The sequence below is a fragment of the Acartia tonsa genome, chromosome 5 (assembly GCF_053477335.1).
Source record: "Acartia tonsa isolate MP-2025a chromosome 5, ASM5347733v1, whole genome shotgun sequence".
Classification (NCBI taxonomy): domain Eukaryota; kingdom Metazoa; phylum Arthropoda; class Copepoda; order Calanoida; family Acartiidae; genus Acartia; species Acartia tonsa.
In genome coordinates this window covers 34156860-34171030 of record NC_137264.1, presented here as the reverse complement: position 1 = coordinate 34171030, position 14171 = coordinate 34156860, and the positions used below count along the sequence as shown (strand labels likewise).

The 14171-nt window shown below is 30.5% G+C and overlaps 1 protein-coding gene across 1 annotated transcript in view; it reads left to right on the top strand.

Annotated features, from left to right (window-relative positions):
- Window positions 1-14171, top strand: part of LOC145319979 (FMRFamide receptor-like) — a 92628-nt gene that overhangs the window by 72802 nt on the left and 5655 nt on the right. The window contains exons 11-14 of the mRNA XM_080162390.1: window positions 2686-2787; window positions 3602-3649; window positions 9309-9376; window positions 13234-13315. Coding sequence (XP_080018516.1) covers window positions 2686-2787; window positions 3602-3649; window positions 9309-9376; window positions 13234-13315 — 300 coding nt within the window. The remainder of the gene's footprint in view (window positions 1-2685; window positions 2788-3601; window positions 3650-9308; window positions 9377-13233; window positions 13316-14171) is intronic.

Genomic DNA, 14171 nt, shown 5'->3' with positions numbered 1-14171 from the left:
TATGAAAATTATTTACTAATTTGCTTTTTTTAATACTCAGTGGCGAAGGCTCATGAGAGCAGAAAGTAAAGTTGCACCACATGTAGAGCCCAGTTGGTTCAGCAGTTACCTATATCTTCAGCTTCAAATAGACAGAGGGACGGACGTACAGACATTGTTTTACTTTGGATTATGTCTGTATTGAGTGAACATCCTCCAAATAATACATAGCTTTCTATAATTATCCGAGCTCAAAATATGTTTTGGCTTTGTCTCTAGCTTTATCAAAGAAAAACTATTGTGCCGTATAATAATTTCTGTCAATATATCATCTTTAAAACAAAGTATTTTTTCTTCTTAATTGTTCATTATTAAAAGAAAAGAGCTTGATCAATATTTAAATGATAAGAGATATAAATTTGACTTGCAAAAAATTTTTAATGAACATTATCCTGACTATTTAATTAATCTGAATTATATGTAAAATAGCCAAGAACCTGCAACTAACTAGGAACAAGCAAAGTCTAATCGTTTTACAGATCATATAAGCGTTACAGTTACACAGTAAATTTTTAAGCAAATGAAATTTAAATGGTGTATTAATTTTAAAGCTATAAAATTATAATATTAATTAACATTTGATTATTTAATGATTTTTTGCATCTTAACGAAGAGAACAGTAAAATTCATTTTATGTCAATTAAATTAATTTACATATACATGAATTTAGCTTTTGAATCCATTTTAATAGATTGTTATTTAGGTTTAAATAAAAGTTTTTATGTTTGTCAACCTACATATTTTTATATTTTATTTTAGATTATACGTCTTTTTCCCCAATGAGAAGTGACGTATTTGTTTGTGATATGATGCTTAATATGACATAAGAACTTGAAAATTAAGTCGTAACTGTAGATATGCGACACTGATATTATTATGCCTATTTTTTTCTTGACACCATTTCAAATAACGTGTCGGGGTTGATGTGAGGAAGGCGTCGGGTTCGAGTCTGGAAACCGCTTCATACTGGAGACGTTAAAATGGTACTTAATGCTGCTATGTCAGGTGCGTGACATCAATTGTAATAGAAGGGGTGAACGTCTTGGCCCATAAACAGTCGCTACTCAATACTTTATTAATAATTTAATGCACAATTAGGACTTCCAGGCAAAAGTCGAGCAATCAAAGGGTTGGCAATTATAATTCAATTATTAGACGCGGATTATGTTTCAAGGTGCGCGGAGAGGTCTAGAACCCGAAGCGAAATCTTAAAGCCCTAAATCATAATTTTTAAAAGCGACCGTACTAACGGATAGCTGTTTTCGTTAATTTAGGCATATTAGAATTGTCCTGTAGATTTGCATTAGGATTCCTGCAGTAGTTGGGTTTGATTTAGAAATAGTTGCAACTCTATAATAGTCACCAGAATGTGATTTTCAACTTTTTTTAACAACAATATTTTATGTGATATTATCATCCGATTGATCTGATCTTTGGATTAGTGATTCCTATTACTATAATACAATATTACAAGCAAAGCATCTCTATAATCAATCTTAAAAAAGTCAGTATATCTTTAAACAGAATTCTATATCTAAGAAGTTTTGCAACAAATATACGTATAATTTTGTCAAAACGTTTATATTTTCATTTTGTAAATTCAGTTCTGACACTATATAAGAGTTAATGTTCGTCATAATGTACGTCATACCGTTTCAGAGCTTCGCTTTTATGGATGTTGTCACCCTTGTTTATATGGATATACATTAAACATATTTTAACTAACATAGAAATGCCTGACATATCATAAATTTAGAAAATATTTACAGCAATGATTAAATATTTAATCTAAAATAATTAAATTCCTTTTTGTAAAGTAGGGATTATTTTTAATTACCGTCATTAAACTTTTCAAAATTAAGAATATAAAAAGAATTAAGTAAAGTCTTAATTTAAAATTTTAAGAATGTTTTATAATTCGTCATATTTTGTTAATCCTAAATTTAAGGACCATTATCCAAATATGTCGATTCTTTCATATATATTTTTGTCTGTATGATTTCTTTAATCATGGATTTCTAGCATATTATGAAGATTCATTGGACAATGAAATTATTCTGCAAAGTTGAGAAGTGTTAAAATTATCACTGCAAATTTTTAATGATAAAATTATCATATAAACTTGATTTTCAATATGGTGATTGTGAGTGAAGAAAGTCGCTCAAAAATTTTAACGTCATAAAAATTAGGGATGAGGAGAAGGGGAGTGGGAAAGAAAACCCCTAAAACGGGATGGATAATCCCTCAAATTTATGACGTCACGTGCTTATTTTTATCCTCTTTTAAATACAGAACCACCAATTTCCAGGGGCGCAACTGCTAGTATGGATAAAACTCAACTTACAAACCTTTATTCAAAGTTTCATTTGTAGCATATTATTGTATTTATTTATGATTTTTTTTTATGATGGCTACGACCGACTAAGATGTCCCTATATAGAGGTACTTTAAAGAGGGGGAGGGGAGGATTGTCAACCTATCACTTTAAATTTTAATTTTTCATGTAATGGTTTTAATCCATTGCACTACAGAATGTAAATAATTTTATTTCCTCCATTGATTTAGGCTAGGTTTGAAGCTACCTGTGTTAATTCATGTATCAAACTATCTATACTTTTCTGTGTTTCTATAGATTTGTGTTTGCAGGTACACGCACACCAGATGGCGCAAGAACCAGACAGGAGAGATCAACCTGGCCTTCATCCTGGTCGGTATTGTTGTTGTCTTCCTTGTCTGCAACCTTCTCAGGAATTTATTCATAAAAGAATTAATTGGTATTAGCTCATAAGTGAAGAAAAGCAATGATAGCACCCCGCCCCAATTATTATTGAAATAAATTAAAAATAACAAAGGGGATGAGGTTAGTTTCTTTCCCTACTGCGGGGTGCCCTAACCCAGTTCCTGATGTAACCTAACCTAAACTTTCCTAAAGTAAAAAGAGAATAAACTTGGTTATCTGTGTTCAAGAGCGTACTTTGAGTGATTAATCAAACGGACTAACATTAATATGAATAAAGACTATAAATTTGATTTAAGGAATTATTGCAATTAAATAACAAATACATTTTTTTTATCTATTTTGAATTTCGACATTAATGTTAGTTTGACTTTAAAAGTGCATTTGATAATGCAACATGTCTAAATAAAAGGTTTAGATTCGTTCTTCTTATGGTATGCTAGATATTTGATTATACATGATTTTTATCCATTTTAATCATATAAATTAGATTTCAGCATTTATTTAAGTTCGACATTAAAAAATTTACTTTTTAAAATCTATGTTAGGTCTAATTTTAAATTAAACGTTAAAAATAATTCTATTATTCTGGTTATATTTTTTTCCCTATCGATTTCAAAGTAAAATTATTAGAGCTCGGCCGCCGCGCTCTAGCCGTCTGTAATTCTTAGGTAATTCAACCTCTTATGATTTCAAAAATCGGCCGAAAGTCTAAACCTTATCCAAATATGGCAATTTCTCTTTTCGAACAATCCAACGTGGCTGCCGAGCCCTGAAATTTATGCATAAAAAACTTACAATTTTCTTATGGGTTAAAATTTGTAGAGTAACTCTAAACATCATTGAACTTTCCTGGCTAGATGAAATTTTCAGGTAAGATTTTTAATTTTTCTATTGGCAGATTTTTTCTTCATAAAAAGAAAAATTTTATTGAATATTTTATATAAAACTTTCAATTGGCAATTTTCTATTCTTACATTGCATTGTAAACAGTTCAGATATTATTAGCTTTTTTGGAGAAGCTTTCAGCTAGCGCTGTAGTAATGTTAGAGTAATGGAGACGTGGCGAAGCCACTTTATCGTAGGATCTTTTTAAAGATATATTTCTATGAGTGTAAAAAAGTAAGAACAGCTGTTTAAATTACCATAACATTCTATTTTTGAACTCTATTAATAAAAACAAGGATAGAAAGTTTAAGTGCCTTAGAGCTGCTTATAATCAAAATAGAAAATAGTTAAATTACTTTTATCTCCTGGTAGTTAAAATTTTTATCCTAATGATTAATCATCTTGAACAATGTAAAGTTTACGATGAAGGAAACAAAACCAGGCTACATACTTCGATATATATAGGGTAGCTTTGCCTTATAATATGTGTCTAGTGTCAACTCCTTTTCTTAAGAATATAAATCTTGTGTTAATGAAATTTCTTCTTAATGAATTATTTTCTCACTTATCAAGGTTGTAAGGATAAGTCGAGGAGAAATAATGTTTTGTTTATTCCAAAAAAGTTTTGAATCTTCTAAAGATATACATGAATTTGCATCTCAAAATGAGAAACAATTTTCTGCTAATGATCTATCTCTTTATCTTTGCTTTTTATAGGGTTCATAATTTGAGACAATAGTGGAATCATTTTATGGAGGAAAAAAATTTAGGACTATAAGGCACAATTAAATTAGTTCAGAAACTTTAGATGGTATCCATATCTCTAATATAAATTTACCTACGTGGTAATATGAATATGGTAAAACTGGATATGGGCATATATTCATATGTAAATTTTGGCTAATATCTAAAAAGTTTATTGAGAAAATTCCTAACTTTGTAATTAATGACTTTAAGTTTAAAAAATATTTATATTTCTCAAAATTCAAGGGCAGCTTTTTTCGCAATTTTTTTTTGATTGTAAGACCTTTTTTTAAAAAAGTAATGTAGCTAAAATTATTTAGTTATTGAATTGTTTGAACTGTATATATTACATTTTCCTACTTTCCTCAAATTGCCTAGTGGAACACAGAAACCCCTCCTCTTTTTCATGAAATAAATTGAATATAAGTATTGGGCGATTTTTTGTTTGTTTGTTTGTTTATTACTTTAAGTTAATCGTTAGGTAAAGGTAATGTTATATTTGGTACTTAGTAGTTCTGTTGGGTTTAGTCACAGGCAGGGAGAAAGGGAGGGGACAATGGGCAATTAATTCAATTTAAGAGTATTTGCTGAAAGACATTGAAATCCAGATTAATCCAGAAAATATTGAGGAAATTGTAAAGGGAGAGTTAATACAATACAGACAACTATAAAATAAGAAGAAAGTTCCAAAAAAAGCATTCATTTGAAAATTATATTACCAGCACATCAGACTGACTTAATCATTCTGTAATTAATAACTAGAAAAATCTCCCTGGAACCCATTCAACCCTTAGCCCCATAACCCAAAATTTTATTGGATTCTTAGATTGCTTATTAAACAAATATCACAATAAAGTTTTTATATATGAAATCATATTTTCTGGAGAGAAAAAAATTGTTAAAAACAGCCACATCATAACAGATTAAGTTTATTGATACTTGTCTGCAATATTCAATACTAACAAACGAGATAGCGGCATTTTGTGCGCTAGTACCCAAAGTCAGTCAGAAACTGCGAAATTCTTGCACATTCCCTTTAAGCCAGTACCCAAAGTCTGAGACTCCTAAAAATTAATTATTCGATCCATTGTCCCCTCCCTTACTCCCTGAGTCACAGGAGATTCAGGCCCCAAGGTTTAGAGCTCTCTGCAAAGGAAAATAAACAACCCCCATTCCCTCTTTTTAAAAATTTATTTTATAAAAGTGGGGAGGGATCAGTTATCAATAGACATTAAAGCACTAAAATTTCTCTTTATTTACAAAAATATAATAATATGATTTTTACTGAAATACATTCGGCTGAAATAGAATAAGGAAAAAACATGAAAATTTTATGTACAAAAGTTTTTTGTTTTTAAAAGTTGTTAGAAAGGTTTTAAGGCATAGCTGGTCTACATTTTAATTCTGTTCTTCTTTACAATTGTACGTCCGTCACTGAATTTTTGCTTATATGCTTTATGACTGTAAAAATTCATTGATCCAAAGGGAAATGACGATGGCTAATAAATTGATTCATGTACGTACATCCCCAATGATGATACACAAAATAACCCAATCTATAGATTACAATTATTGGTTGAAACCTTTAAACACATAACTTAATGACCAACCAATAAAAATTCTCCAAAGTTGTTAAGCCAACGCATAAGAATATAAACATTCACTCGATTAAACAGTCATAACATAACTATCTCAAGACAGATGTATTAAATCAATTTATTTCTATTTCGATACCAAGACGGTTAAACCTTAGTTTACGGAGGCTGCGCCATATAAATATGTCTTTTTCAATAAATAATCTAAAATGAAATTTTACAAATTTGATTCCAGTTGTTTGATAAATATCATTCACAGCTATTACAAGATCCTTATATAATTAATCATAGAAAGGCATTATTCTTTAAAAATCTATATAAAAAAGAATTAGTGTATCCCAATCATCAATCTATCTATCTAATTGAAAATATATAAGCTCCTGATTTATATTTTTCAATCTATTAAATGTCCATATTTTTATTCTGAAAAAATAAGTTAAAAATAATTTTATGTTATATAAGCCCTTACTAAAAAAAAACACACGAAAAAATATCATTATGGGGCTTTAAGAGTATAAAACCTACACTTTAATAGAGGCAAAGCTTATAATGCTCCAACTACAAAAAAAAACGCTTTCCATTTCATTTTGAATTTTTTTAGAATAAGACATTTTGTAAGAAAACCCAAATTGTTTATTTCAAGTCAAAACTTTAGTATTCATCTTCAAGTTTGTTTCTTTGTTTTCATATTTTTGGTTCATTTGTCATTTTTCTTATAAATATTTGAAAATATACAATATTTTGTTTACTAGCGGATACGCCCCTAGAGACCTCAAGACTAGGGGCACTTGAGGGGTGGAGGTAGGAATCGACTTGGGCGATTTCTCTTGGGAGGGAGGTGGTGTGCTAATCAAAAACCACCCCAAGGCCTATGAAAGCTTCAGAGTAATGGAGAACCATGTCGGTTCAGAGGTTAGCAAGATCCTTCTGTAAAGACAGACACTTGTTACTTTCATGTAAGGATTCAACATTTGATACACCCAAGATTTTTTTCTCTTAACCTTAAAAAAATGAATAATTAAACATCCAATGGAAGAGCAACAGTGTTTTTCATTTCTCAGCACCGTTCAGTTTATTTTCTTGTTGAAAACATTAATAACAGATGTAAAAAAGATTGTTAAAACTTAGTGAAAGGCGTCAATTACAGTTGTGGCTTTTTAATAAAACTGCATCTGGCGAATCTGTTTTTATCTGTAACAATTTTACATTCTTCTATAAAAAGATATTATTCTTTTTCAACATTTTCTATTGTTAAACTTTATCAATTAGATATTTTTCCTCTTTATTCACTTTATAAAATTGCATATTTAAAAATGTATTATTTTTTCAAACTTCATTATTTTCCAACCTCGGTACCTGGAGTTTGCTTCAAAACATTGCAAAATCTTTGTCTTATATTTCATTTAGACTATGTGAACTAGAGCTAATAAATTACCTTGAATTTTAGCAGCAAAGCTACTCTATTATTCGAAACATTCGTTTGTCCGTCCGACTGTTAGAAATGGAGGGAACGTGCATTTTTTGGCTGCAATTCAGGATATTGCAGCATTGTTGTTTTAATATTTCCAATTCTAAAGAGCATCCAGCATATAATTTACTTGGTCCGTCAGTCTATCGGAATTGCCGGTATCTTCTGAAATTTTAAAAATTCATTTGACAAATGATAATTGTTACTTACCTATATCCGTCTGTTATGCACCCCTTTTCCTTCAATTTGCTTTGCTGTCCTTATTTTCATATTCAAAAACTTTGCTACTAATGGATGTTATCATCCTTATTTTGCTTGTAGTTTGTTTAGATCTGGCTTAAAATTTTGTTTGTTTCACTAAAGCTACAGTTGGAAGCATATCTTTGAATAAACAAGAATGAAAACATCCATTAGTAGCAAAGTTCAACAAATCATAGAAAGGACAGTGAATATACTAGATGCGTTATGTTAAAGAATTCTTCACTGAACATTTCAGCGGTCTATCTTCAATCAAAGCCGAGAAAACCACATTTTCTCTATAGCGATATGGACTGACGAACAGACAAAGTGCGCAATAAAATAAAGTAGCTTCTTTATCAAAAATAACAACATCATCCATATATTTGTTATAAATAAGTTGAAAATATATTTGTTGAAGTTTAATTCAAAATTTACGATTCCATTTATTTAGAAATCTAGAAAAAAACATATGAATCATGCCGCTTAATGGATAACCATGACAAACGAAAATCCTTTACTATTTTAATTTTAAAACTCATCGTTGATATATTGAAAGTTTTATATCAAGTCCAATATGTTCATAAATAGTCAAGCAACAACAAGCCTATAATATTTTAGATGTAAAAAGAACGACAAACTGTGATACAGCAAAACAAACATAATTTTATTTAACGAGAAAGCCCAATCTGTCCCGATTTTATATCACTTTTGAAAAGTGCGATTCCTGTGACGTCATATAAAAAGTGAAGGGGGGAAGAAAATCTCTCCCCTTTTCTCCCATCTCTTTTGAAGAGATTTTCTTCCCCCCTTCCCTTTTTTTCCCGAAACGTATATGACGTAACTGGAATCTCACTTTTAAAAGTAATACAAAATCGGGACAGATTGGGCTTTCTCTTATTTAACGATTCTATCTCAATAAATGATAAACATTAGAGGGAAAAAAAGAAAAGAACGAAAAATCCAAGCGTGGAAGAGAAACTGCACGACTATCGAGAGATTAGACAGACAAACAGACACAAACGACTTTCCTAGTTGCTTTGCTACAATTCTATGTCAGAGGGGGCGAATGAAAGTAAGAAAACATTTAAAGACAGATGTATTATGTACTGAATACAATAATTACTTTTAGAGTTGCTACACTTCTCTGAAATTAATGGTTAAAAAGATTGATAAAGGTGCTTCATGGATTACATTTATTGAGATATTGGAAACCGTTAAACACACAGGGATTCAGGGAGAGGACAATTCACAAAAAAAAATATTCCTCCAATTTTTTTTTAAATTCTGCATTTTGTAGCTGGTAAAACATGGTATCAGGAAGGGACTGTTAATTACACCATTATTTATAGTCTTATTTTTAATTTTTAATCTACGGGGGGGTAATTTTGTTAATAATCATTGGGAAGTGAATACATTTATCGGCACAAAAAGCGCAGTCTGGTTAAATTTAAAGGAAGCAACGCAAAAACAAACAAAAATCTGAAACTTATATATATTTCTCTAAATACACATCTAATGATCAATCTATCTATTTATCTACATTTGTATCTATCTATTTATCTATGTATATTTGTAATAATCTATCTATCTATTTCAGTTGTGGAGACAATTTTATTCACCCCGCCTGGTTTCATTGTCTCAACAGTGTCAGCCATTTTCTACTAGGTAACAAATCTAATTTTTCATAAATTTATAGAGTTTTTTTTAATGCATTGCAAATTACTCATTCTATCGAGTTATCCTGTTTCGGAAGCTTAACTTGGGTCTTTTTATGGGATAATTTTGGGCTAAGTTTTTAAAACTCAAATCTTAGAGGGGTTTTAGGCTACTTAATACCACTACCTTTCCATTTCCAATACAGAGCTACTAGCATGTATTAATTTTGTCATTAAATGTTGAAAATTCAATAGTTGATACTTTGATATGATTTGATTTAAAAGTTTTTTTTTTAATAATGTATGAGGTTCATTTTTATGGATGTTGTTCATTTTTAACCCTTACAGATCGGAGGGGGGGGGGGGCTCCAAGAGCCCCCCCCTCTAGTTTTTTCAATCTCATTTTTTTGTAGGTAAGATGAAGAGCTGTAACTTCATGACTTTTTAAGTTTAGTAATTATACGTCGGCAAGAGTTGATTTTATTAGGATATCTGGTCTGTGTCGGTCGTGGTGTCCGGTCAAAGTCGGTTGGGTAGCAAAAAATTAGAAAAAATTCTAAATAAATCTTAATTTCTACATTATGACTTTTGTGTATAAGGTAGAAACTTAAATTTTTTTTGGTGAATACTTAGATATCAATGACCTTCTGAGAAAAGTGGTGTTATGACCGTTTGACCGCTCCCTGACCGACTTTATGACCGACTTTTGTCCTGTTTTTACTACAGACATATATCATGAATATCGTGGCTTCTATTACAGCTAGAGACCTATACATTTTTTTTGCAAATCCTTGAGCAATAAAAACAGATAAAAATATTAATTTGCGCCGCCAACCGCCGTTTTACCGCCCTAACCGCCGAAAATGGCGGTTTCCGTTATTTGCCGTTTTTCGGCGATGATCAGAAAAAGTAATTTTTTTGTTATGAAAAATAAAAGTTCGTCCTAAAATTTGGTCATCCTAGCTGCAAAATTGGCCGCTCTACAGCTGTTTTAAAATTTAGCGGCTGGCCGCTAAAAAGCGGCTAAGGAGCGGTCTGACCGCTATGACTAGAAAAAGTAATTTTCTCTAAAAATACACATGAACCACCAGAAAAATTTTTTACGTCTTTATCTGTACCAGGAGCCGAGATAGAGGGGGGGGGGGCTCTTGGAGCCGCCCCCCCCCCCCCCCCCCCCCCGATTTATTAAGGTGGGAATTGGGGCCCGATCTGTAAGGGTTAAGAATCAAACACATTCCACTTCTAGCCCAAACTGTCTTATTTCCATTATTAGATTTAAGTCTTGAAATTGTTTTATACTTTGCTAGATACTATTATGTAAGGACAACCATTTAAAAAAAAAATTCAGCACTTTGATCCCTTTTCTGTATCTGTGTATGTATATGCTAAGCATACTTGAAAAGTAAGAAATATGCCTGCTATTATAGGATTTAATATCAAATGTTAAAAGTGCACACATACATTTTCTACAGTTTCAGATAAAACAAAGATTTTAACGTTGTTCGTACAAAACAAATAAAAACGTTTTGTCCATTAGTTTTGTTTAAGTTATCAATAGAGAAAACAGTTTAATATTCTGCAGGACATATTGTTTTTGTAAAGACAGAGAGGGGCAAATTAGTTGTTCTTTTAGTTCAATATCCATTTTTTATTGCTTTTTAAAAATAACTCTCCATTGGCGCTGTATTCAGAATTCAGAACTAGAAAAATATCCTAAATCACCCCAAGCCTTGTATCTTATATCAAATCGCCTAAAACCATTACAAGTCCTATGAGACCTAAAACAGAGAAACCAATTGGTTCAGTAGTTATTCAGATAAAATATAACATAGGGACATAGAAAACTATAAACTCTACAGAAAAGAATTATAGTATAGCTTTAGGGAATAGTCAACACCATAAGTTCATTTAGTTTTGTTGGCTATTTGTTTATATATTTTTCTTAGCTTCTTGCAGGGAACACTATTGTACTTTACTTTTAGCTGAGGTAACAAATGACATCAATTTAAATCCAACTGTATCTCTTTACTTTCAGGGATATTAAGGGATAAGACAATGGACGATAAATTGAAATATGACATAATGATATTAAGAAAATTTACTCCTTGAAATAATTGGTTGAAATGTTTGTACACAGCTGTGTATAAATCACTAAGTACCAGTGTTATAAAAAGTCATTGTCCCCTCCCTTCCCGCTTCACTTTACACAATTTCATCTTATACAAAAATAATTTCAAATTCCAGACCGTTTTATATTTTTAAGGGAAAAGTTACTCTAGAAGTCTGGTTTTCTAGTACTCAATGCCCGCTCTAGTTTGCTAAGAATCCCCTTTTCCCGTTTAATATGTGTTTGTATCGAGAGATCTCGCTAGCAGCAGGATATACATATAAGGCTCTACTTTTCAGTGAAGCCATTTATATTTTCCATAAAGATTTTATCTTTTATTAGGAAGGATATATTCTTTTAAAATGACCCCTAGAAAAGTTAGAATTTTTAAAGAACTATAAATAAATAAGGGGCGATGGGTATAAAACAATCACTCTCCCACAAAAAATTATAAATCAAAATTAAGTGTGAGGGGGAGGGGGCGTACACCCATTACTCTATAGGCTAAGACAAAGTGTTTGAAGGCGACAGCTATCTTTACATGATATTTTATTCTGCAAAAAATTGCTCTCGGAATTCCCTGATTTTTGATAATGGTTAATATAACAAGTTTTGAAATAAACAACAACCTTTTAGTGAAAATCCGAGCCAAAATCAATTTTACATCAATTATTAAAATTGTTAATAGGTTTTGATGAAATATTAGTTCAGTGGTTTGATAAAGCTTTCATTAACAACAAATTAATAATTAAAAATAAAAAAAAACAAGTATAGCTTTATCAAACACCAAAGTATTCTATAGAAAATAGTCAACAATTTTGTTCACTTTGGACCATACCATGGTTTTAGGCTGTTTTTATGGAAAATGTGGAAATTGATGAAAAAAATAATAATAAAACAAATAAAAGATATTGGTAAAGGGGGGTTAATATATTATATTAGAATATATGTTATAAAACAATCTAAGAATGATGTATTAGAAAATAAGAAAATGAAAGAAACATAATTGTATTACATGGATTAATCAAAACTTCCAAGAAAAAAATAACACTTTTTTATCTTAAAGAATGTATACTTTTTATACATTTATTTTACGAGGTACATAATACAAAATAACTTTACTACTCTAGAATCTAGATTATATTTTTTAAAAGGGGTGGTAGTGAAAAAATTGCTCAAGATCATCTTAAGACTTCAATCGAAAAGTGAAATAGCCTAAACCAGTCCTTGGAAATTTAAAGCTTACATAAAATGTACAAACCAATCGTTTCAGTAGTTATCTAAATCTTAACTTCAGACAAAAAAATCTTGCTACTTTATGTAAAAAAAAACAAATTTACAAGTAAAACCTATGGTAGAGATAGATTCTTATATGTAGCCTTTTATTCATATTTTATGAAGTAATGAGGTTTTATTTGTACTTTTCCAGGATTGTTTTAGACTATATTATCTTGAATTTTAAGTCCTTTGTGCTTTTTTTACCCCCTTCCTCCTTTTTATAATCAAGTGCCGCTGGATGATAACGGCACAATTGCTAGTAATTAAAAACCTAAACAAGATAGTCTCACTTTTTCTAAGGACATACACAGTTATCATTTCTGTAGATTACAATTAGCAGTTGAAACGTTTGGACACTTAACTCAACCAATTAAAAAAAAATTCCCCAAAGTTGTTGTGTCAACGAATAAGAAAAAGTTATTACAAAAATTTTGGGACTATTATAATAAACAGTCCAATGTTTAAAAAACTTTTTTTTTCAGTTGTAAATTCCTCGACAACCTTTCTGATCTACTGTAGCGTGGGGGCCAAGTTCAAACAAGTTCTTTTCAGGGCAGCTGCCAGGTATTATAGATAGATAGATACGTAAAAATTAGCATTATATTGGTAATTTTTGTTCATCTTTTATGTGTAGCTCACTTCTAATGCACACAAGGACTTGAACTATATCAGCGTTTTTTTGTTGGACTACAATGGCAGTTCTTATAATTTGAATTCTGAAGTAAGTCTTTGTGATCCACAGTTTGACCAACAGCTGCTTTAAAAGTTACCCAAGGCTTATTTTTCTCCTGGATCAGTCTTATATTTAATAAAATCAACCTATTATGTATTACCTTGTAGATGTTTTCCGTCACGATCCTATAAAACGGTCAGAAGTAGGCTGCTAAATCATTTTTATTACACTAAGATAGCTCAAATATTAAAGGAGTAATAAGCATTTAAATAAAGATAAAACAGTTTGCGAGGAACACCCTGTAGATGCACAGAAAATACAAAAGATTAAAAACTTAATATTGACACAAGTACACTTTAGATCGAATAAGTAGTTGCATTAATGACGAATTAAAAGATAATTAGATAGATATAAAAAGACAAAATAAATTAATTACAATCAGGGATGAAAACATCAATAAGTAGCTAAGCACGAAAAAAAAATATTGACTAACAAATGGAAAATAGATAAAAGTCATAAAGCAGATATATTTAGTGGCTAAAAAAAAAGAAATTAAAAATAATAAAAAATAAAAAATCATAAAAACATTTTAAAAATTAATATGACCGACGAAGCAATTTGTATGCTAGATACTCTTAGTAAGGTGTATCTTCACCCAAAAAAATATCTTAAATTGCAGCAAAAGAAATGAAATAAATATTCATCAATACCGTTACAGACCGGACTGAAGGAAGGACAGATAGACAG